Source organism: Betta splendens, chromosome 7, assembly GCF_900634795.4.
Source record: "Betta splendens chromosome 7, fBetSpl5.4, whole genome shotgun sequence".
In the NCBI taxonomy this organism is placed as follows: domain Eukaryota; kingdom Metazoa; phylum Chordata; class Actinopteri; order Anabantiformes; family Osphronemidae; genus Betta; species Betta splendens.
Genome location: NC_040887.2, coordinates 5,048,546 through 5,073,419, shown reverse-complemented (window position 1 = coordinate 5,073,419; position 24,874 = coordinate 5,048,546). Strand labels below are relative to the sequence as shown.

The 24,874-nt window shown below is 51.7% G+C and overlaps 1 protein-coding gene across 1 annotated transcript; it reads left to right on the top strand.

Annotated features, from left to right (window-relative positions):
* The first annotated feature begins 41 nt into the window (after positions 1–41).
* Positions 42–24,761, top strand: si:dkey-151g10.3 (serine/threonine-protein kinase WNK3). The gene is given in 23 exon segments (XM_055510515.1): positions 42–609; positions 4,841–5,885; positions 10,290–10,462; positions 10,702–10,922; positions 11,020–11,177; positions 11,302–11,390; positions 11,492–11,711; positions 11,973–12,315; positions 12,413–12,525; positions 12,623–12,814; positions 13,159–15,474; positions 15,687–15,730; positions 15,871–16,006; positions 16,108–16,224; positions 16,323–16,548; positions 16,634–16,786; positions 16,874–18,636; positions 18,788–19,025; positions 20,340–20,422; positions 20,508–20,848; positions 20,956–21,191; positions 21,447–21,610; positions 21,717–24,761. Coding segments are annotated over 22 exon segments (8,598 nt in total). The 5' UTR covers positions 42–609; positions 4,841–5,201; the 3' UTR covers positions 22,305–24,761.
* The last annotated feature ends 113 nt before the right edge of the window (positions 24,762–24,874 follow it).

The window sequence follows — 24,874 nt, the reverse complement described above, 5'->3', positions numbered from 1 at the left end:
CGCCGTCAACGGCAGTTGGTGTAACGATGTCGCGGCGCTGCCCCCTGCTGGCGGCGCGCGCGAACTGCTCGGGATGAAGCGCAGCCCTGTGGCAAGTGACAACGGAAAGGCAGCGCGCTCGCAGCACACAAGGGAACCCGCCGCAGGCCGCCGCTGCGAATTGTGTACATAAGTTACGGACGGTTCTCTGGCGCCTCGTGAACGTGAGATCGGCAGCGGGTCGAGGCCACGAAGCGAGCGGCGGCCGTGGAAACGTGCAGCGCAGCGGGCAGCATCGCGTGAGCGGCAACGCGGCGGCGACAGCGAGCGCTCCTTCTCTCGCGGACCCAGGCTCGACGACTCCACTGGGGATTTTCAAGCCGACAACACCGCGACGGACCCACTAATTGCAACGACTCGACTCTTTTGTAAAGCTTTTTGTAAATGTTTTTCTTTTCCTCCGTGGGTGTGATAATATTTTCTATCCGGGAGCTGTGCGCACACCTTGTAAATAACAATAATAAATACAGGTAGCAGTGTGGTAACTAGCTGCCTGTCTGAGCCGAGCAGCTGTTTGTGAAGATAAATCCTGTTTATCGCTGGATCCGCGACCTACGATGACACATCTGGGTGAGTGGTGTTTGTTGTTATTGTCTGTCTCTGGGTAACTAAAGACTAATGCTCGTGCAGTCGTGATGTGGCCGGTGAGGGCTTATGTTGTCCAATCTGGTTAAACTAATGCTAATTAAGCATTCATCATGTCTGGTGGCAGCCTATTATTCCCTAATAAATTATGCTGTGTGAACACACTCCAGTCAAGAGACTCGCTGACGAGCCAGACACCAGCAGCTCAGCCCATGATCTCAACCATTCGCTGCTTCCAGGGGTTTTTTCGGAGGCGTCCCGGGTCCTGGGCTCCTGCGTCCCACTCCGTGCGGCGTCTATTCGCCGTTTGCGGCGCCCGAGCTGCCGAGCGGCCACCGGCTGCACTTCACGGTGCCTGCACATCCGGGCAGCACTGTATATGCAGCCTATAAATAACATATATCTACTGTCTGTTGCGTCAGAGCCACTCAGCGCTGCTCGGTCATGTCACAAGGCATTGGCTTCAAGGAATTAATACCAAATATATGCTAGGAATGAAACTCATTTATCAGACGTGCGTTAATTAATGGCATTCTCATGATCGTATCTATTAATTATGTATAACACTAAACATCAACTGTTTATTGATGTTATATTGATATACACCCAAACAGCGCGTCTAATAGTTCCGCCGAGAGCAGTAGCAGTGAACATTAGGGAGGATGCTGAAAAAAAAGAGGATGCTGACAGCAGCTGAATCGCTGAAATCAACACTTTGCTGAAGCCCGGGCCCTCCGTCGTCCACAAAAGTTCACCAGGCGATTGCAGGGACACGGAGGGGCTCAGCTGTTGACGGGAGCTCCAGGAACACGCAATCCTGACTCATCATTGGCTGTTTAAGGAGCCTCTCCCTCACCTGGATCAGATGATTCCCTTTGTGTGTTCTGTGCTTGGAGGGGAATAAAAGAGAACAAAATGGGGGGTTGGATAACTCTCTCTCTCTCCCTCTCTCTCTCTCTCTCTCTCTCTATCAGTGAACAGTACTTTGTGTGTGCGCTACCTACACTCTGCTCCCATGCTTGACCTGGATTGGACAAAAGTCCTTGTTGTGTTTCCTGCCTTGAGTTTCCCTAATGGGAAGAGAACAATCGCTGTGTGTTCGATTCTAGTGCCCGGCGCTGGATTGTTTTTTTTTTAATCAGATCCGAAAACTACAGGCCGAGGCGGGAGACAGCACCGTGTGCGGGTTCTGACTCCGTCGTCTTCCTGCTTGTTCCTGCTTCGCGGCCGGTTCGGTGGCATTTCAGCTGCAGGGATGGTTCTTTCCCAGCTGCCTGTGTCGCGTGGTGCCCAGCGCTGTAATTAATCGTGGCTCCGGCACATAATCAGAGCGTGAACCTGTCCTCCTCTTCGCCGTCAGGCTGCGACTCCGCCCCCGAGGGCCGCTTCACCTGCCTCGTGCAGCCCCTCGCGGAGCAGATGTGACAGCGCTCCCTTAGAGGCCTGATCAGGATGAGGTCAGAGGTCATATGCAAAGCAGACGGCAGCGGCTCAGGTCACGGCACTTCCTGTTCAAACACCTGTCCCGTCTCCTCCTCTCACAACTGGAGCTGCTTTTGTTCGCGCAGAAAATCAGCTATAGTCACTGCTTTCATTCACACAAACATTGGCACATATTTTATCAGGCGAAATCCCCCCCAGCCCTCTTTTTGTCTGTGCCCCCCTCTCTTTATCTCCCTCTTGTTCTCTTTCACACACACATTTTTCCCACCCCTTCTGCTCGCCGATCCCCCCTCACTCCATCTCTCCTTCCCTCGCTCCCGCTCTGTTGGAAACTCTGTCCCACCGGCCGTAGTCCATCCCGTCCCCTCAAACCACATTTATTCACTCTGTTCATCCACAGGTCTCCCACAATTGCAAAAAACATGCGCTGCTTTCTGCTCAGCGCACATGCACACACACACGCACGCACGCACACACACACACGCACGCACGCACACACGCACACACACGCACGCACACACACACGCACGCACGCACGCACGCACACACACACACACACACACACACACACACACACACACACACGCGCTCAGTCCTGTGGCTCTTCCTTTGTCTGCCTGCCTTATTTTTCCAGCCGTACTTTGGTTCCAGGGGATTAATGTGTGCGTCCCCCTGAATCAAGGGATGAGAAGTGCAGCAGGACTGCAGCACCACAACAGCACTTGTTGCGTTTAAAGGGATAGATTGCGTGGGAAACGTGAGCTCTGCCCGCGTGCATTTGTTTGTTCTTTGTGCCAGCGTGACTCCTAGTTCCGCATAAAACACCCTGACAGAGACAGACGTGTCCGCCTCCCGGCCACGAGAATCAGTCACATCCTTGGCGGCACGAAGCAAAGGTGTCACGCCGATTTGCGCTGCTCATTCAGAAATGATTAGAAAGCTGCAGGTGCAGGAGCCTCCCAGAAGCCTGGAGGGCGAGGAGAGCCGCTCATCAGGTGTCTGCTTCCCATGCACTCACTCCCAGCGCGGGTGGAGAGACCACACGCTCCACGTGTGAACATAGTGGTCCTGTACTGTGTGTGTGTGTGTGTGTGTGTGTGTGTGTGTGTGTGTGTGTGTGTGTGTGTGTGTGTGTGTGTGTGTGTGTGTGTGTGTGTGTGTGCGCGTGCATGCGTGTGTGTGTCTGTGTGTGCTTTTGCTTGTGTGTCTGTTTGTGTGTCTGTGTGTGCGTTTGTGTGTGTGTGTGTCTGTCTGTGTGTCTGTCTGTTCGGACCGGAGACTGGGCCGGTGTGAGACAGTGCTGGTTTGCAGCGTGTTTGATGTGCTGTGATAACTCTGTCCGGTATGTGCTTTCATGGGAACTCCTTGCCCCGGGGACACAGGCAGAAACGCTTGTGTTTAAAGCGCAGCTTCCCTCTCGTTATCGCCTGTTGTTTTTTCCCCCTTTATGCCCCCTACATCCTGTCGGTCTGCACCTTTTGGCCTCCACATTAAAATGTCCACATTAACAATTTCAACGCCCAATGAGTTAAATCAGATTAGATGACTCACATTTATTATTATATTCATTAGCTGCTCGGCTCATTCCAGGTCGTGTGTGTGAGCTCCTGTCCACGTCTGGGGAATGCAGCACAGCCAGGAGTCCTTGTTGCTCTGCTAGTACCGGTCTAACGTCAGTCTATTGTGTTGTTAATTAGACTGACAGCTACTAGCAGCGCGTGTCATGCTGCTCGGCTGTAGGTTGATGTGAGCGTTAATGACTGTGTATTAAAAGAGATAATAGCTGGTGTGGGCCACTGGACGGGCCCTGAGTGCATGTGTGTGGGGGCTTTGCTCATTAAAACTGAAGAAAAGGTCCAGACTGGCTGCCGGGGCTTCTTTGAGCACATGGCAGAGTGCTGGATGCCCCCACAGCTACGAGCGGCGGAACCCACGCACACCCCTGACAGGCCCTCGTGTTCAGCTGTGAACTAATATTCAGCCTGACTGTGCTTTTGGCTTTGTGTTGTTTTTTTATTTTGACGGCAGCTAACGCCGCTGGGACGGCAGCATTTTCCGCATGGGCTTTGTCCTATAAGTGCATTCGCTCCCAGTGCGTTCAGATACTTAGTCATCAGCCTTTATTGTACTCATAATTGGCATCCTGACCTTGTCTTTTAAATAGTGGCTGCAGAATAACTCCGCTTGGCTTCTGCCTAATGAAATAGCTTCGTGCGGCCTCAGATGCGATACTACAACAGGCAACAGGTTCTGGTCAAGAAGACGGACGTCCGAGTCAAACGGAACCCCGCTGTGTTTGTCCTCTATTAATAACAACCATCAATTATCTCCCAGTCGGGTTGACAGGAAATGCTGATCAGCTGATGACGGTCGCAGTCGGAGTCGTGTGTATTTATGAGGCCCTTGTTGCAGGTGGTAGTCATTCCAGTACAGTTCAGCAATCCCTCCGTGTATGAATTATTCACACTCGACTGGCCCATAGTTCGTCATCCATATTTAATGATTGGGATCGCATATTCCTATCTGCAGCTTTCTGTCGGCTAATGGAGCTTCTGGACGCGAGCGAAGGAAAGTCACAGGACGCTTATAAAGGTCCACCTGATGAGTGATGGCTACGCGCCGCTATCTGGGGGTCGCTGGAAGTTTATTAGCAGCAGTTAACACATTTGTATCATACTGTGCAGTTCTTAGCAGGAGCTGAAACACCTCTAAAATGATGACACCACTCCAGATGTCTGAATATTAACACGCTGGGGTTTGTTTTGTCTTGCAGGGTTTACTTGAAGACACTCACACACCCGTTGGAAGGAAACCACTGCAGCTTTTCCCAGCGGACTTGATGAAACTCCTGGTTTAGTGTGTGTCTGTGAGCGCTGCCCTGCGAGTTTCTGTGTGATTCCTCCTAATATCATTGCACCAAAGCGTGCTCTGTGGAAAATGTGAGAGAGCGTGAGGAGCGGAGCGAAAGCAGCTTTCCGCCTGCTGTGGCCTCAGCCTCCTCTGGTCCTCGAAGGAGGAGACCCAGGCTCACGGACAGCACGGGCACCACACGAACATAGAGAGACGGGGACTGACAGGGGAGCAAAGGTTTGGAGGAGGAGGAGGTTCAAGAGGGGCGGGAACGAGCGGTCCCCATGGCGACTGACCCGGGAGAGTCCACAGGCACTGAGGACTCCTCAGAAAAACCTGATGGACGGAGGGAGGAGGACACGGAGCGTCCTCTCCAGCAGAAGGAGAGGACGCAGAGCACCCCCTCAGACTTCCCCACCTCTCAGACTGAGGAGAGGCGGGCGACGCGCGCAGAGGAAGCAGGCGGAGGGGACGCCGCCCAGGACGGCGAGGAGTCGCTCGCCAGGCCTATCTCCTTCTCCACGCCCTCGCTGCCGACCGACGGCGGCCAGAAGAAGCTGAGGAGGGAGAAGCGCTTCTTCCGCAAGAGCGTGGAGATCTGCGAGGAGGACGGCGAGGCGGACGTGTTCCCCGAGGCGCCCCACAGCGCCCCCCACGTGGAGCTGCGCGCCTCCGACTCGGTCTTCGGCATCGGCGCCCAGCAGCAGGGGGCGGCGCCGCCGCGCGCCCCCCCGGGCCCCGGCGCCGCCCAGGAGCCGGGCCGGGACGCGCCCGCGTGTGCGCTCGCCCAGAGGGGCAAGGAGAGGGAGCGCGAGCAGGAGGAGGAGGCGGAGATGAAGGCGGTGGCCACGTCTCCTGGAGGCAGGTTCCTCAAGTTTGACATCGAACTGGGCAGAGGGGCCTTTAAGACTGTGTATAAAGGCCTGGACACCGAGACCTGGGTGGAGGTGGCTTGGTGTGAACTTCAGGTAAGGAGACCTGCTAGCGTTACTGCTGTTTAGCTGCACGTACTGCATATATACCAACAAGCAGGCCCAATGAGTCTGCGTCTGGGAGCCTCATGCCCAGAATTGCTGTTGTGAGGGGAATTAAATAAGACGTGTCCCACGAGTCCTTCCTCCTGAAATCTGGAAGTCTCAGCACGTTGTCTGCTTGCTATTCAAAGCGCGGCTGAGCGGAGACCGGGGTGAAACGCAGGAGCATCGCTCGTGTGTGAGTGACGCCTCAGAGTGAAAGTGGAAGCGTTCCCTTCTAGGGCTGTGACGAATCAAAGACGTGGGCGGTCAGCGTTCCGTTTAGCTGAAATGGGGTAGAAACACTCATTTTGGGACCGTGTTGAGGACTTTAAATTGCCCATAGGTGTGAATGTGAGTGTGTGACATCTACCCCTTTAACCTGTAACAGAACACTCTAACTTGGCTCATTTCATTGTGTCTATTGTGTCATATATAAGATGTAAATACTCACGTGAAGGGAGACAATGGGACACATGTGGGGGGATAACGTCACGGATGTAGGTGTTAGAAGAGCAAGCACTGTGAGGAAGCCTTTGTCTTGCATTGTGATGAGAGGAGGAAAAACGATGTTTAGCATCAGGACGGTTCTAGTGTTTACACACAGCAGACTGCAGGTTTAAATTGAGAATTAATGGGGAACTTTGTTAGATGGCGCGAACACCGCGTGCGGCGGCAGACGGACTCGAGGACGAGGAGAAGGAACGCGTGCCTTCGACTCTCGGAGCCACAATAGGGAGCAGTGTGAGGGTTCGCCCTCTGATCTGACTGCTGGCTTTGTATGAGAGGAGTCAGTCATGTGTTTGGTTTGGAGCTAATTCCAAAACAAGAGCCTTGACTAATCCATAAGATCAGAGTCTGTCTGTTGAACTAACAAGCACCACACACACACACACACACACACACACACACACACACACACACACACACACACACACACACACACACACACACACACCCTCATCACCTTTTCTGGTGCTACTCCAACACCTGCTCAATCTGTTTAGTGTGAGCAAACCAGATCTGGCAAATTAAGGCTTGAGGGAAAGTGCAATATTCAGTATTTCACAATGGCAGTGGCACACTGGCTTTAATTAAATCTCTCTGGTTATTTGTTTATGAAGCATTAAGCATCAACATAAACCATACATATACATGGACATCTGTATAACACTACTGGAGCTTACTGTGGACTTATTAGAGCCCATATTACAAACAAAAAGAGGATGTGTTCAGGGAAACAAGGGAAGCGGTTGGAGTGTGAGAACGTGAAGGGAGAACCCCAGCAGGTGATGATGAGCGAGAGAGAGAGAGGGACACGGGGGGGAGATGCCGAGCCAAACAGAGATTTACCGCGGCATTCCTCCCAGAGAGCCGGCGCTCCGTCGCGCAGCGGCGCGGTCACACGCCTATAGACGGATCCAGCGCCGCATTCAGGGCAACGATCCGGTCTCACGGATCACGTGATCGCGCGCCGCTCATTGTTTGCTTGTTTACTCCACCTGCACAACAAGCGTGCACGCGCTCCCAACGGTGATAATGATGCTAATAACTAAACTAGCCTGTCAGCCTGCAGGAGCACCCAGCTACACCCAGCCACAGCGAGGGAAGCCGGGGGATTAGCCCCGATGAGCTTGAAAGAGCAGGTGCTCATAGTTCACTGTCTCCCTCTCCCTCCTCTCGCTGCGAGGGCCTTGAAGGACAGGGATACACCCAAATCCCCCCCATGCGCTGGTATGCGTCTGATACCTCCTGCGTTCCTGTGTGTGAGCTGTTGTTGCCAGTCAGTGTCAGTATCTGCTGCTGTATGTGATTGCAACCCCCTCTCCTCCCCCCGCCTCACCTTACCCCCCCCCTCCCTCCCGCGTCACTATTTGTCTGTGTGAGTGAGCATGCAGAGTGATCCAGGGAGTTAATTACAGCGGGTGCCTGTCAGGCTGGAACAAAAACCCTGCACAGACAGCATAACTGGGCCAGCAGCGGCCAGACTGGTCCGTCCCAGTCTGGTCCAGCCCAGCTTAGCTGAGCCCAGCCACAGCTGTAGCGCTGCGAACACAGAGATCTATTGTTTTCCTTAATGATTAGAAACATCAGCATGAGAAAGTGGACTGTGACTTTCAATTAGAAGTAACAGCTGTTTTCCTGCCTGCTTCATTGCTTTGGTAAAACAATGTTATACAGTAGTTAATTTCCATCAAAAACTAATTTGTGATGTTATTTGGCCACAGCGTAACTGTGAAAACCAGGCTGCGGCCTTAACACCTGCTCAGTTAAGTAGAATAAAAGAGAGGCTAACCATTAAAAACATGCAGGGGCCGGATCACATCCACTGCAGCTGAACTGACTAGACCTGAACGGGATCGATGGAACCAAAGTGACCAGACTCATATTCAAGTAGGGCACTGACAGTAACGTGTGGCACGGACCCCTCGGGCTGCGTCCCGCCACCATTATGCAACCAGCAGCGGCGACACATGAACCACAGCCTACTGGGAACAAGGAAGCACTGAAACAAAAGGCCAGGGCATCGCGGCGGCTGAAGGGATCTTTGCTTGTCATGGTGAACTTGGCCCACTCACGTTAAGTTCTAATCCGCTGCGTGGGCCGGCTCTTCACCGGCTCCGGTAGCTTACGCTAATCTCCTGGCAGCCGCCGCCACAGGGTGACACCTGCAGCGCCACACACTCCACGCCCTCAGATCCCGTCCTGTTTTACGAGTACGCAGTGTGTGTGATATCACGACGCTTCATGGGCTCTCACCGTCCGCCAAACATGTCCTGTTCATTTCCCCTTGTGATTTATGAGGCTACCTAACCCGCAGCTTGACCTTCTGCCTCAAAACGCGTGATCCTAAGCAAATCACATGGTTCACATCAAAGTCCTTGCCGTGTTAACCTCGCACTTCCCTTCTGCTAGATAACAACAGTCTGATACATTGCCAGAAACTGATAATAGCCTTGAACATGACAGCAGCAGCAACTATTTGGACTTGGCAGTTTAGTTTTATGCGATGACACCGTTTTACCACTTTTGTGCGTTAAGTGTGTATATGCATGTGGGCGAGTGGATTTCCTCACTGGGTCGGCAGTGTGCGAGTCTGTCTAGACACCGTCCCGCCAGCTGAACTCGCTGTGACCTTTGCCGACCCCAAGGCAGCGACGCAATCTGTGGGACACGGTGGCTGCTGAGGAGGCGAGATACGACACAAGGCAAGCGATCGGTCTCGCACGGTGGCAGACCGTGGAGAGACCGGCGCGGCTGAAGTCTAAGCATACAGCACACCTGTATGACGACACAAACGGTCCAACTCATGGGGTCAAAGAAGCGTGTGCTCACATAGAGCTACTGTAGCTGATGCTAAAGGATGGAGGTATGAGGGCAGGCGCAGAGAATGTGTTCTTAACCATAATAGCTCAAAGAGGAGCAGGCTTTTGTTGCTGCTACTTCCCTGTGGGCGGGGGGGGGGGGGGCTCCTTCACCAGTACTTCCAGAAAAGGACACTGAACCAGTAATAGACACAGAGAGCGACGCGGGTGAAACAGCAACAAACGCATATAATAACTATATAGATCTGTGAGCGTGTTCATCTACAGCACGCTGCCTCCTTTTGGGGAGCGTCGCCTCAACCACAAAAGATCAACATCCATTCAATCGATCAGCGGAAAAGCCAGCGTTATGATGACTTCTATTTATAGTGGGTCTGTCTGTGGGGTGACAAAAAGCTGCCATCTGACTTCCAAACTAATGTTAGGGCTGTTTGGCTCATACTGTCTTTATAATTCGCTGGACAAACGAACAGCGTTGAACTCCAGAGTGTCCTCAAATAGCATCAAAAGGTCAACAAAGGTCAGAGGAGCACTGATCTGAAATGGGTTGATGTTTGAGACAACTACTTAATAATTCACAGTGACTCAGTGGAGCCAGTCAGTGTTTTATCCCCTTTAAACCATTTGATTATCAGCATTGTGCGTGTGTGTGATAATGTTACACCATTATTTGCATATTCATAAGCATCTCTTATGAGTATTTGTTCTGTATGAGAGCACTAAAATGTGAAGGCGCAAACTAACACTAGTTTTGCACACTCACTGCACAACAGGCCTGTCTTTGTTTTTCGAATGCACCAAACGACGGCGTCTGTTTCTGTGGGATGAGCCTCATCCATTCTGTGTCGTACTGGGAATACGGGGAAAGTGCAGCAGAAGTGTGTGTTCTAAATGTAAGCCTTGGGTGTTGTCTCGGCGCTGCTGTAACTCTGTATTGCTACCACCATCTAGTGGCGGCAGACGCTGGTGTCAAGTAGAAATGGGCACGTTGTTCAGTATGCAAATCGTGACCCGGCGTGTGCCTCTCACCCAGGACCGGAAGCTCACCAAGGCCGAGCAGCAGCGCTTCAAGGAGGAGGCTGAGATGCTGAAGGGCCTCCAGCATCCCAACATCGTGCGCTTCTACGACTCCTGGGAGTCTGTGCTCCGCGGGAAGAAGTGCATCGTACTGGTCACCGAGCTCATGACTTCAGGAACACTCAAAACGTCAGCACCCTCATATCTGCTTTACATGAAGCCTATAGTGTTTATATTATACTGTAAAGGCTGTTGACTTTGGTTGGATTATAACAAAATACCTTTCACCTAATGTGAAAGACTGGAAAACGTATTCAGTCTAAATTTATCAATAAATTCATTATTCGTCGTTACAGTTAAGTCATTTGTAAATAATGAGATATTATTCATTCTAAGTTGATTCTAATATGGCTTTGCTGTCTCTGCAGTTACCTTAAGCGCTTTAAAGTGATGAAACCCAAGGTGTTGAGGAGCTGGTGTAGACAAATCCTGAAGGGCCTCCACTTCCTTCACACCAGAACTCCTCCAATCGTCCACCGGGACCTCAAGTGTGACAACATCTTCATAACAGGGCCCACGGGATCAGTGAAGATAGGCGACCTTGGGCTGGCCACTCTCATGAGGACCTCCTTTGCCAAGAGTGTCATAGGTACTGTACACGCCGCCTCTGCACTAGCAACGGCCCATGGGCGCGAGCGGCGCCGCGCGATGCTGCTTTATGTTGAATCACTGTCTGGTCTCCATAGGAACGCCGGAATTCATGGCTCCAGAGATGTATGAGGAGCACTACGACGAGTCTGTGGATGTTTACGCCTTCGGGATGTGCATGCTGGAGATGGCCACTTCAGAATACCCCTACTCCGAGTGCCAAAACGCAGCTCAGATCTACCGGAAAGTCACAAGCGTGAGTTTCTTTGACACATCTCAGACTCGTGGCGATAGCAATGACTTCTATTTAACCCTTTGGTGGTGATTGTGATTACTCAGCATCCCAGAACCTAAATACAGGTTTACATATTTGTGTGCAGGGCATAAAACCCGCCAGCTTCGACAAAGTGAACGACCCAGAAGTCAAAGAGATCATCGAAGGCTGCATTCGTCAGAACAAGAGCCAGAGGTAGGCAGCTTTGCCTGTGTCACACAGCCTCATTCATGCAGAATGCTGCCTTGTGCTCATTTTCACCACCTTCGCTCCTCGTGGTGTCTGTGTTTCCACAGGCTCTCCATCAAAGACCTCCTCAACCATGCATTCTTCGGGGAGGACACGGGCGTCAGGGTGGAGCTGGCAGAGGAGGACACAGGCGTGCAGGATTGTCTGGCCCTCCGGATTTGGGTTGAAGACCCCAAGAAGCTGAAGGGGAAACACAAAGACAATGAGGCCATTGAGTTCAGCTACGACCTGGAGAACGATAGCGCTGAGGAGGTGGCTCTAGAAATGGTGAGACAAAGGCAGTTCATGTACGATGGGTGGAATGCGTGTGATGTGGAGGAGACTGGGGATAGGATTTAATGCTTTAAAGCTTTGAAAAAGGTCACTTGAAGGAAATCCATCAGCCATTTAAAGGCACATGTTTCTGACCTAGATTCCCTCAGCCTACTTCTAGTGAGGAATTAATTAATTATCTCTCTCTCTCTCTCTCTCTCTCTCTCTCTCTCTCTCTCTCTCTCTCTCTCCTTCTGCACTCCTCTCTTGTCACAGGTGAAGTCAGGTTTCTTCCACGAGAGCGACGCCAAGGTGGTGGGAAAATCCATCCGGGACAGAGTGAATCTGATCAAGAAGTCACGGGAGCGTCGGCAGCAGCAGCAGCAGCTCCTCCAGCAGCAGCAGGGCCTGGAAGAGAGACGAGACTCCACGCTCACCTCGTACGCCTTTTCTCACCCATCCTGCTCCTCGTCACTGGGACCGGGAGCAGCCGGCCAGACGGGAGGAGGAGGAGGAGGAGGAGGAGGAGGAGGGGGGCAGGAGGCGGAGGAGCTACCTGAGGTCGACCAGCATGTCAGACAGCAGCAAATATTCAGTGGCACAACCCTCAATCTGCCAGGTGGAGTATGCGCCTTCACGCGAGCTTTCCTGTCTTATTAGAACGGTGCACTGTGAGCTAAGGAGCATCTCTGCATTGCTTTCTGCTTGTAACTCAGATTGTGAGAGCGCTGGGTCGGCCAGCTGTGAATCTCACGCAAGTGGACAGAGCCAGGCGTACTCTCAGCAAGGAGAGTCCCAGAGCGCTCTCCCTCCTGCAGCTGCAACATCTGTATGTCTGTGCTTGGCTCTCGCTGTCGTTATATAAGTAGAATAGGAATAACCACTGCTTGAAGTGATTCGTGATGCGTCGTTGCTCTGCCCCATAGGCCGCTGCTGCGCTGGCTCATCCTGCCATCGGTGAGGCTGGAAGCGTTCCAAATGTGCCTCTCGCTCAGAGTGTTAGTATGTCGGGCATGTCCGTAGGACAAAGCGGAGGGGCACCCGTTCCCCAGATGTTCCTCCAGCCCAGTCCCATGGTTCCACAGGTATCGCCCAGTGTACCTCAACAATACCTGCAGGTGAAAAGGGTGAAACTAACTTGTATTAAAACACCTTTAATTCCAATACTCCCAGACTTACAACCTAATTGTTCAGCCCACAGGGTTTCCCCCAGAACACAAATGCTGATGGTGATTGTGAGGATTAGAATCCTCACAATCAGTCATTCTAGTCCTTCTGTCATCTGAGCATCATTTTTATCCTTTTTACTAAAATTTAATCTAACACACTGTGGGAAACCCTGTTATGAAATGAATTTTTTAAATTGTGCTCTTTCCCTAAACTTATTCTTACCTAATTGTTACTACTCTCTTTTCCCATTTCTTTCCTCACCAATCATCATTTTGTCATTATCACTGAGTAGTCACAAACATTCCCCACAGACGCCCTTCAAACCGCCACTCCCCATGGCTCGCTGGCCTCACACACCCCCACATTCATTCCCCCTGTTTCCCCACAAGCACCCATTAATGTTCTCCCTACACCCATGTCAGTCAGTGATCCTGCTGGACTAGCAGGAACCATTGTGCCCCTGGCTCATCAGACCCAGCCCCCTGCCAATCCCATGCAGCTTACTGACATCATTCCCCAGGCAGCACCCCAGCAAACACAGCCTATAATGATCCCTCAGCAGACTATTGTCCAAACACAACAGATCGTGATGGATCCCCAGACCTCCACCCTTCAGCAGCAGCCACAGCCGCAGATGGAGGCCCAGGCCGCTCTGCTCCAGCATCCGCCCCCGATGGAGCAGCATCCACAGAGCCTGTCCGCCGCTGTACAGCCGGAGCCCCAGCAGCCCATCTACGTGCAGCACCCGCTTCCGCCAGTCCAGCCGACCCCTCAGCAGCAGGTGTTAATCACCCAGCCAGGCATCGAGCCGCCGGCGGAGCAGCCGCAGACCTACACGCGCCAGCTGACAGCGGATCCCTGCGAGCAGAGGACGATACCGCCACAGCAACAGCCTCAGCAAACGCAAACCCTGCTGCAGCAACAGCAGGCGCTGTTCCTGGAGCAGCGTCAGATGTATGTGCAGCAGCAGCTCGATCAGCAGCAGCACAAAGCCCTGCTCCAGCAGCAGCAGCTTCAGCTGGAGCAGCAGCAGGCGCTGCTGCACAAGCAGCTGATGGATCAGCAGCAGCAGGCTCTCATTCAGCAGCAACATGAGCAGCAGCAAACACAAGCTCTATTACAGCAGCAGCAGCAGCCACAGGCCCTGTTACAGCAGCAACTGGAGCAACAACAGCCGCCGAGCCAGTTATACCAGCAACCTGGGAAACACGGCGAACCGGAGAAGCAACAGCAAAGTGGGCAGCAGCAGCAGCAGCAGCAGCAGCAACAGGAGGTCCTACTCCGGCAAATAGAGCAACAGCAGCAGCAGGCTCTCATCCAGCAGCATTTACAGCAGCAGCAGCTGCAGCAGAAGGCCCAGCTACAGCTCCAACAGGAGCAGCAGCACATGCAGCTCCAGCAGCACATCGAGCAGCAGCAGCAAGCCCTGCTGAAGCAGCAGCTGGAGCAGCAGCGCCAGCAGCAGGTCCGCCTACAGCAGCAGCAGGCCGAGATCCTACAGCAGCAGGCCCTGATACAGCAGCAGATCCAGGAGCACGCGGCCATCATTCACCTCCAGCAGAGTGAAAAGCAAGAGGCCGCCCCCTGCCAGATTCCAGCCGATGCGCAGCACGTGCGTGTCCCTCAGCTGAGCGCGCCTCAGTTTAACCATCACGCCGGCCTCCCGCAGCAGCTGATAGAGCAGCAACAGCAAGTGCCATCGATTCAGCAGCAGGCGTTCGTCGCCCAGACGCAGCATCACGCCTCTGTTAATGTCCCCGTGGGAGCTCTGCAGAGCAGCGATGTCATTCAGCATCAAGCTCCACTTGTCCCACAGACCCAGGTCCCACTGGCCGTTCAGACTGCCCAGATTCCTCTCCCGGCGCCTGCGGTGGTCCCAGCTCAGGTCCTGGCCCAGGGTCCGGTGCCTTCAGGCGTTCAGCCCGTGTCCCAGCCTGTGGTGGCTCCGTCTACAGACCAGTACCAGCAACAGCTGCAGAAGCTTCCTCAAGCACAGCAACCGCTGGCTCCGCTTCCTGTGCAAACCCAGGCAGCGGTGCCGCCCGTGCCAGCTCCCATCCAGCAGCCGCTCCCTTTGAAGCAGTCGCTGGTCCCACTCGAGGTGCCTCCACAGCGTGCGCCTGTCGCTCACCTGCTGAACCGCCCGCCTGCACTGATAAGCAACGTGGCCGAGCCCGCGGCCCAGAGCCGGGCCCTGCCTCTCTACGGCCACCTTCTGGGAGATGCCCCGGCGTCGCCACAGCACCAGGCTCTCGCACACGCCCCGGTCCAACCACCCACACAGGTCCAGATGCAGGCGCACGCCCAGACGCACCACGAAGCACTGGGCGCCGAACAGGCCGCTGCTTTTCCTGCCCCACAAGTGCCCCTCAGCCCCTCCCACGCCTGCCACCCGCCGGCGCCATTATCCCAAACACCTGCTTCTGCCCCTGCTCCAGAGCTGCCCTCATCTCCGCCAGCTGCCCAGGCTGCCCCAGCAGGGGGGCCCGACCTCATGCCCGCCTCGCCCCCGCCTGTAACTCCTCTACAAGCGCTTGATTCTAACGCTCCCAAACTGCCCCAAGCTTCGCTGCAAGACTGTGACCTTACCCTGCTGGGCATTGCTCAGGTACAGGAAGTGAGAAAGTGTGCTGTGTTATAATGGTTTCAAAAGTATTAGACTCTGATTTACTTAAATTCCCTTGATTCAAACTAACACGTGGAGTTTGTTTTTAAATGTCATATTTTTAACTATTTGTGCAACTGCTGACGTTTTTCACGTGTTTGTGTTTTGTGTGTACCTGCATCCTCCGTTCTGTGTGTATTCATGTCACTCTATAGGATGGTCCATACCTGTCAAGTACAGAACATCACTCTTCTTCAGGGTATGTCTGATATCATTACTGTCTGACTGTGATTGATTGACACTTGAGCCTTTGGTAATTGGTGCATTTTAGAAAAGGACCAAATGCAGAGACAACGTGTTACATTGATGTCCTGCTCTATTTAACTTAACCGTTTACAGGTCTGTTCCTGCTAATGGCGAGGACACTCTCCAGCTCTTAATAAATGGAAAACTAGAGAAATTAAAATCTCAAAGAAGAGCCTCCTGTCAGAAGTCTGAGAAGGTTTCACATCAGTTTCAGCTCAGCATGCTCCAGGTCCGAAACCGCAGCAGAAATCCAAACGTTGTCGAGTTCATGAATTCCAGACGCTGTGGAACAGGAAGGGGACATAATGTGCGTTTGTCGTGTCCTCTCAGGTGTCCAGCAGTGGGGAGAACATGGTGGAATGCCAGTTAGAGACCCACAGCAACAAGATGGTGACATTTAAGTTTGACATAGATGGAGATGCCCCTGAGGACATAGCAGAATACATGGTAAAGGCTTTACGGCCACAGTCACTGCACCGACTCCTGATAAGAGGAAGTAGACGCAATGTTTTAACTGTTTCTCATTGCTTCGATCTTCATTTTAGGTGGAGGAGGACTTTGTGCTTGATGTAGAGAAAGAGAAATTTGTTGAAGAGCTCAGAGCAACTGTTAAAAAGGCCCATGAAATCCTCCAAACTCATTCACAGGTAAATCTGAGGTCTGCCCATCAGTCCCATGTGTTTGATGAGAGAGGTTCATGTTTATCCCTCTGTTTCTGTTAGACGGGATCGACTGATCAGCTTCACGTGAGCACCCCCACTAGCTCAGCAAGTGAGTGTGTGAAACTATACTGCGCTCTTGTGTGACAGAATGCGAAGTCCTTCTAATTATGACGCCTGTCTTTGTGGATCCCCAGCAGACGCAGTGCCTCATTCCTCCCCAGTGGGACGCTGGCGCTTCTTTATCAACCAGACCATCCGCCATAAGGACTCTTTCTCCAGCCAGGGAGCGGCTACACCGCCCCCCACTGGGGAGGTGAAGGTACCGCAGTCTCCAGAAACAAAGCAAGGTTCGCCCCCCCGTCGTTTTAAGTGTTATAGCTTTTTAACGCGCAGCCTTCCACTCATCATTCATGTGTTTCTGTCTGTGACTTCAGAAAGTGACACGTCTGTGAGTCTGGACTCCTTCCCTGGTATGTCCTCCCCGCCGGTGCTTTCTGCCTCCTCGCCTCCAGTCGCCGCTGGGTCGGGACCTGCTGCCCCCGTTCCCCCAGCCGCGGCTTCCCTTCAGGCCGCTGCCTCCGATAGCGTCTCTGGACCCGCTCCCACCCTCGACACGTGCGCTTCTGTCACTGCTGCAGGCGCATTTAAACTGCCTGCGCCCACTTCGGCTCCCGCTGACCTCCCCGCGTTGTCCACTGCTCCTCCCGTTGTTCCTCCCGCGGTCCATCTCGAGGCCCTCGCTTCGCCTGGGAAAAGAGCTGCTGTGGATCAGTCCTCGACGTTGTCATCATCTCAGCAGCAGCAGACACTCACCCAGGTGGCACAACCAGCCCCACAACTACAGCCGCAGCTACAGCCGCAGGCCTCGGCGCCTCAGCAGCCGCAGACGCAGACGGCCCAGCTCGAGCTGCAGCCGAAGCAGCCGCCTCAGCATCCAGCGTGTCAAGAACAGCGGGCGAAGGAGCTGGCGCTGCATCAGTCGCTGCATCAGTCCCTGCAGCAGCTACCCGAGGTTCCGGCGCTGCCTCTGCCGGGTCACGTGGAGCTGTTACCACAGCCTCTGCAACCGTTTCTGTCAGCAGTGCCTCTACAGCCCCCGCTTCTTCAGCAGCAGACCCCGTTCACCCAACAGTTAATGCCACAGCCGCAACTGCAGCAGATGCCCCAGCAGGGCCTCGTGCCCCAAATGGCCGCGGTGGCGCAACAGCAGGCCCATCTGGATCACCTGCAGCAGCAACAGTTGAACCTGCACAGCATCCACTTACAGCAGCAGCAGCAGCTGCACATGGGAGCGGCGACTTTAAAGTCAGATCAGAGCCAAATGCTGCCGCTGTCCATCAGTCAGCAGTTTCTTCAGCAGCAGATGAATATTTGCCCTGTGCCCCAGCAGCAGGTTCCACTGCAGGCACAGGTCCCTGCTGACCTGGCTCCACAACATGTGCAGCCGCAGCTGCAGCAGGCTGAGCAGCAGGGGGCGGTGAAAGCCCTGGACGCCGCCCCCAAGCAGCAGATGCTTCCCCTGACGAAGCAGGCGTCTCTACAGATGTCCGAGTCAGAGGTGTCCACGGGAGAAGCGAGCGTCACCGAGGACACGGGCAGCTTCTCGGCGCCCCCCCACCCGTCCTCCGACTCCTCGCTGCCCCCCCTCCAGGCGGGCCCGGCGGAGGCCTCCGTGCCCCCGCTCTCCCTCACCATGACCCCGTCCCCCGCTCAGCCGTCCTCCGTGGCTGAGTCCGACAGCGAAGGCCCACCCAAAATAGAATTTGTCGACAACCGGATAAAGACGCTGGACGAGAAGCTGAGGAACTTGTTGTATCAGGAGTACAGCGGCGGCGGGGCCTCGGCCGGCGGAGCTGGTGCCGCGTCCGCTGCCTTCCCAGCAGCCGGAGGAGATGACTCGTCGGAGCCACAGTCGCTCCACAAGTCTTTCCCCCCTCCCGCCTCCTCCTCAGACACCTCCCCCCACTCCTCCTCCTCCACTACCTCCTCCACCTCCTCCCGCTCCTCCTCCACCTCCCCTGAGCCGGACATGGATGCAGGGGGAGGGGCTTCCTCAGAGCTGGGTCCGGTGGGGCTCCACCCATGTCTCCCCTCTGCTTCCACTTCATCAACCCCACCCACGTCTCTGCTGCCCCCCAACCCGGATGATGCTGCCGGGCCCCGACGCCCACCTGTGCCAGGAGAACCAACAATTCTTGTGAGTGAACACAGCAGATTAAATAATTCCATTTTCAACCTGTTAAATCTTTCAGAGTGAAATTCATTTTTTGCTCTAAGTTCTGTCCCTCCACTTCCAACGTCTCAGCTACTTGCAACTACCTTTAATTGTCTCAACTGAACTGTTCTAGGCTGTTCCCCCACACGCTGACTCCACTGGAGATGCCTCGTGGCCCAGTCAGCATCCGATCCCCCTCCGGCACGGACAGCACCATCACAATGCAGGAGGTGGATATTTTGGCCTAAACCTGACATGTCCTAGTATCAGAAATCCTGTTAGCAAGAAATCCTGGACTCGCAAATTCAAAAACTGGGCGTGCAAACTGCGCCACTCCGCCAGCTTGTTCAAGAAGCCCAGAGTTCAGCAAGGTAGCGTCCTCTTAGGGAGCGAGCGAGAGAGAGAGAATGGGATGTTGAGGCATGGACCTAAATCTAATATCTACTAGTTTTAACATAGTAAAATAACTTTTAACCATCAGGAATTAATAACTGTTAACGTTAATGGATGTTGATGTTTCCAGCTAAATTATACTGTTTGTTATGTGACTCTAGCCCCTATGTATTGTCCATGTTGACATCATTACATACATTAATGTTTTTCATTTATTTATTTCTATTTTCTAAATTACTTTTTACCTAATTTAATTTTCTAGGAACTCATTCTTTTTGCATGGAGTACTCAACCAGGGACAGTGGAGAGTAGGGGCGGGTGGGCGGTGGGCTGCGGGGTAGGAAGCTGTTGGCATCGATAGTGCGGTGCCCGGTCCCCGAGCAGACGAGCTGTGGAGCAGAGCCAAGCGGTGCTGGTCCTGTGTCCAGGACAGGACATGTTCCTGCACATGACACAGCCCTCCCCCTCAGACGCCACCATCTCACCTCCTCACCTCCACCCGCTGGCTCAGTGTAGGCGCCGCAGAGATGAGACAGACGCGCCGCTGTGAAGCTGATTCTCTGTGTGACTCCTACACTTTAGCATAGCTGCATATCACAATGAGAGCCATGCGCTCTCCTACATATCATGAAGCTTAAGCAGGGCTTATAAGTCGATAGGCTTGACGTGAGGCTCAGCTTTATTTCCTCGTTTACACACACTCAGTCATTCCTGCATGTATATGTGTTTATATGTGTAACAGCAACTTAAATCCTTCGCTTTAAGTGCGCATGCATGAGCACGTCTGTCACCTTCCACCCAAGTGACTAATAACTGGTTATCTGTAAGTAGATCTGCAGTAGATCACAGTTTATGTTTGTGTGTTGGTTCTAGTCCGTGAGAGTGCGAGTGTGGATGCGTGGGTGGGTGAGGGTCCACTGAGTTGAAGTGCTGTTTAACAATATTCCTCTTTACTTTATTTGTTTCCATGCATTTACTGCCCCTTCCCACACACACATAACATAAATCTCTTCAGCATGTATTTCTAAAAGTACATTAACAGTATTTTACTAAAATGTGTGGCACAGAATACACTCTGATGCACATGGACCTGCATGTCAGTCACGGAGTCGACGATGTGTGGTGGCTGGTGATTTTTAACGCTGTTCTCCTGTGTTCGTGCCCCGTGTCTGTCCGTGTGCATCTGTGTTTGTCCGTCGTGTTCGTTGCTTTCGTTTTTGTATGTCCCGTCGTTTTTACGCTCCACGTTTCTGCGTCTCCCTTTTTGTTTTTCATCCCTCTTTCTTCGTCAGGACGTTCCAGCAGTCAGGCTGTCCAGGAGGAGAACGAGCCACCGCCTCCAAATCTGAGTCAGTCGCGCAAAGGACGCTTTCAGGTAGGGAGGAAGATGAGCGCCCCCTTTTGGCCTGTCGTGTAAAAGGTCGGTGCGTTCCGGTCACTTGAATGTTCTCTGCCATCAGGTGACGCCGGTGCCTCAGACATCGCCCCCCAAGGCTGTGCAGTCAGGCCACAGCAACTCTCACAGGAAAGTGGGACGCTTCTCTGTCACACAGGCTGAGGCGAAGAAGGACGACGCGCAGAGCGACAGCTCCCCGGTGTCGCCGGACCTGCAGAGGGAGAGGAGGAGATCTCGGCCGAAAGACGGGGAAAAGGAAGACAGTAGGAGGACCCCGTCGCTGGCCCACCTGCCGCGGGGTCACGGGTTCAGCCACTCACCCCTGTGCAGCAGCGACGATGATGACAATGAGAGCGAGCTGGAGGATGAAAACCTGAGGAAAGAACTACACAAGCTCAGAGAGAAGTACGTCACGGAGGGGGTTTATTCTCGTTTATACCTATAATTGCTGTTTGTGTCCTACTGAACAAACAGGCTTACGTGTTTCCACTGTTTTGGGTCTTTCCCTGTAGGCACATTAAGGAGGTGGTATCTCTTCAGGCCCAACAGAACAAGGAGCTGCAGGAGCTGTACAGGCAGCTGCGGTCCCTCAAAGACCAAAGGCAGAGTCTGCCCGCGTCTCTGACCCGAACCCCCCCACTCTCCACGGCGCCCGCTGCTCTGTCTCCTCGCAGGCCCAGACCAGCCAAAGCCAAGCTTCGGCCCCGTCCCCACTCCCACATGGACAACAACGGAGTGACGCACTCTGGTGAGGCTGTTCGGCAACTTGCCCTCCGCTAATTTCTCTTTTGCTCCCCGCGCAACTGCTTCTTCTGTCTCTCACGTAGGCATTGAGCAGTCTAGTAGTTTTTCAGGCAGTGAACAGAGCAGACTGCCCGTTTACTACGACCCAGAGCGCTGCGCTTCACTGCCTTCTAAAAGAGGTGTGATGTCACAGCCTGGACGCATCGAGACGCAGTGTCACGATTAAGCGGCTGCCACGTGTTTTCTCCTGTTTCCACAGACAACAGTCCTCTACGAAAAAGCACATTCACAGATGAACTACACAAACTTGTTGATAATTGGACCAAGGAGCCAGTGGGCCCTGCTCTGCAAAAGCCTTCACTGAACCAGATTAAGCAGATTCAACAGGTGCAGGAGCTGGGAGGCTGGAGCCAGTCCGCTGAGGTAGAGACCTTCTACTTTCATTCAAACTTTGATCAGATATGAATATTTTGGCCACATCACCCTAATCGGAGGATCCAGTAGTTGCTTATCGCTGTATTCAATACAGGTTGCTCCTCCAGGATGGTTTCCCGTGGTTCCACTGAACCCCCAGAAAACTCCCACCCCCACCAGCTTGCCTGTGACAGCTTCTTCGCATTACACGGGTGGGGGGAGCCTGTCCACCCTGCACTCGCCCGGACCTCCACCACAAACGCACATGGCTCAAGTGCCACAGCTGCAGCAGAGTTTACACGGCCATCAGCCTCTTCCCCTCCAGCAGATGACCTTTCAGCAGTCCCCGCTCCGCCAGCAGGTCCCACAGCCCCGGATGCAATCTCCCATCCAGTCCCAGTCTGTACCACAAACACAGCCCGTTGCCCAGCCGCCACACCCGCAACCTCACAGCCAGCCGCTGCTGTCTTCCCAAATAACAGCGTCCTCACTTCCCGTGGCTACATCGCTTCTGCCTGGAAGCGGCAGCATTGCGCTCACAGATAGCGCTGCTGCTGCTGCTGCTGCTGCTGCGGGGACGTTTTGCTCCTGCTCCTCATCCACGTCAACCTGTTCCTCCTCCTGCTCTGCTGCTGCTCTACCTTCCAGTGCCAAAATTCACCCAGCACCTCCCACCTCTGCTCTTCCTCTGGGACAGAAATAAACCTAAGGCTAAGTGTAAGGTATATGAAGGTGCAAACGATGGAAATAATGAGTGGTTGGAAGTAAAGCAGACGGTTAGCCCTGTGTATGTATGCATGAGTGAGTTGTGCTTGCAATGAATATGTGGATTCATTGCAAGCAACAGGAGGGATTTATGAATCATGTTATGTTTGGGTGTTGAGATGTATCATTTCTTTCATGTATGAGCGTGTGCATTTATGACAGTGTGTGAGTGTTGAGAATTTTTGGACTGCATATTCCGTAGGTCCTTAAACACAAAATGACATTCATGTTGTTTTCAGACCAACCTTGTTGGGGCTAAACTCTCCCTAATCTGAACACAAAGGACAAAATATCTGACTGTTTTTGTTTTATTTCAGTTTGTCAAGGCCTACAGTAAAAGGGTTATTAATTTTAAAAGTGCAATTAGCAATGGTCATCTAAACTGATCAGCATGTATTAATCGAACTATGTCTGTAAGACATAAAATATTTTTGTAGGATCACTAATGAAAACCAGATGCATAGTTGATTTTTTGTGGTCTTTTCAAACTTGCAGGTTCACAACAAAAGGCTTCTAACAGTTTAAACAACAGCATGTAACACATTAGATCTGTTTCCCACTGCTACTACAACACAGCCCAACATGTGCTTTGTAACGTTTTCTCTTTGGAATCTAGAAAGTGTCTGGATTACTAAAAGCGAAGTGATATATAATTTCAATTTCAATTTTTAATATGGTGGTAAAAATTGAAATATTGTTTGACAACTATGTAAATTGGATACTTACACTCAAGACTGCATGAAAATATCACTAACTTGACCTGCCTGAGTGAAAACTGCTTGCACTCGATGTACGTTCATTTACTAGCAGCCTACTACTGAGATACTTTATGGCTTATGAGTACATTTGCTTTCAGTATGACATGCTTTCATATTTGACAATAGAGCTTTTAGTTTGAGTGCTGCATATCAAGGTATAACACAGCGCTGAGGAGGAAGATGAAAAAGAAAAACTGCCAATTGCTATAGAATGGGAGACTACATGGGTTATTTCCATATTGCCTTTTAAAATTACTGCATTGTTGTAAGTGTGTAGGTATATAATTTTTCTGTGTGACAAAGCTTGGTGATAACTCCATGGTATACTGCATTATAATTGCATCCCTGTTTCATCAGCGTTGAGATTCAAAGCAGCCTCTTAAACGTCACTGTATCAAACAAGTGTTTACTCTGCTTAAAACCTGTTTCCTTAAAAAGAAAACAGTGTAAACTTAGACCAAGTTTCATGCCCAGCTTTGAGATCCTTATTTGCTTTATTTTCGTCAGCTCTGTTTGGCCTTTTAAAATTATGCTTAATTTTGTCTTCAACCACAGGCTGTAAGTTTGGATGCATCCTGTAGGAGCTGATCAATGGGCCATAACCAGGCTTTATGTTTACTGCTAAAGGTTCACTGAAGTCAAAACTGTTCCTGTTCTTCTGATTTTATTGGGTTAACAGTACACTAAACCATACACACATTTGAGGGTTAATCTTTGTTTGCATAACAATTAGCATGTAGTAAATGCAGCATTTCCGTTTTATTGATGATTAAAAAAGATTGTGTGCCACAGAAAACAAACAGGAGATTGTACAGGTTGTTTATGACTGATACATATGGGTCAAATAAAATTCTAAACATGAGTGGTTGAGAACCATTTTGTGCTAAAGGGTATGGTTGTTCAGAATCCACAATTGCATAATCTACAGTGTAACAGTGGTTTTCTGTATTTGTTGCTTTTCAAAACAACCCACATTTTCACAGAGACGTAGTTCATTATTAGTGAAGGTGAGATACATGTGCTGTCATGTCTGATACTAACATGTTGCCCACAAGGTACAGCTTAATGATCATAATTCATGGTGTGGGGCTGACTTTGTTCTTGAAGTGTTACCAAAATGTTATCTAAAATATAAAGATTATTTTTGTATTCTGAAATGGGGGTGTACAAATTGTAAAATTGTGTTCTCATTATTATAAATCAGAGGTTATTTGAAACTAGAAAACACAGGTATTCATCCCTGTTTACATGGGACTCCCCTGCTTTAATATACCTCTGATTCCTGACAGGTCTGGGTCATTTAAGATTAGAGTTCATTTGTAAGTAATTTTTAATCATTTTTCAAATTTAATTTAAGTTTTTAAGAATGAAATCCTGGTTGATACCTTAAAGACTAACAGAAGCTTTCACACTGGGCTGCAAGTGAAATTTAATAAACTTAACATAATTGCAAGACAATTTGGGGGAGTCCCAAAACGGCGCGAGCGGGAACCAAGGATAAAAGGGCCTATTGGCAAAATAAAAAGCAAAGGAAAAGTTTGTAATTGGTGGTTTAGCCTCTGTAAATTGTAACTAATTCAACTGTTGATTTTATTTATGTTTTGTAACTAATCAAAATAAATAATGTCAAACATTTACTTTGAACATGGTTTGAGTTTTTGTTTGATAGGAAATTAGTGGTGGATGAAAATAATAGCGAAAACAGGAGCATTTTATATTTTAGATGTGTTTTAAGTTAAAAATATTTCGG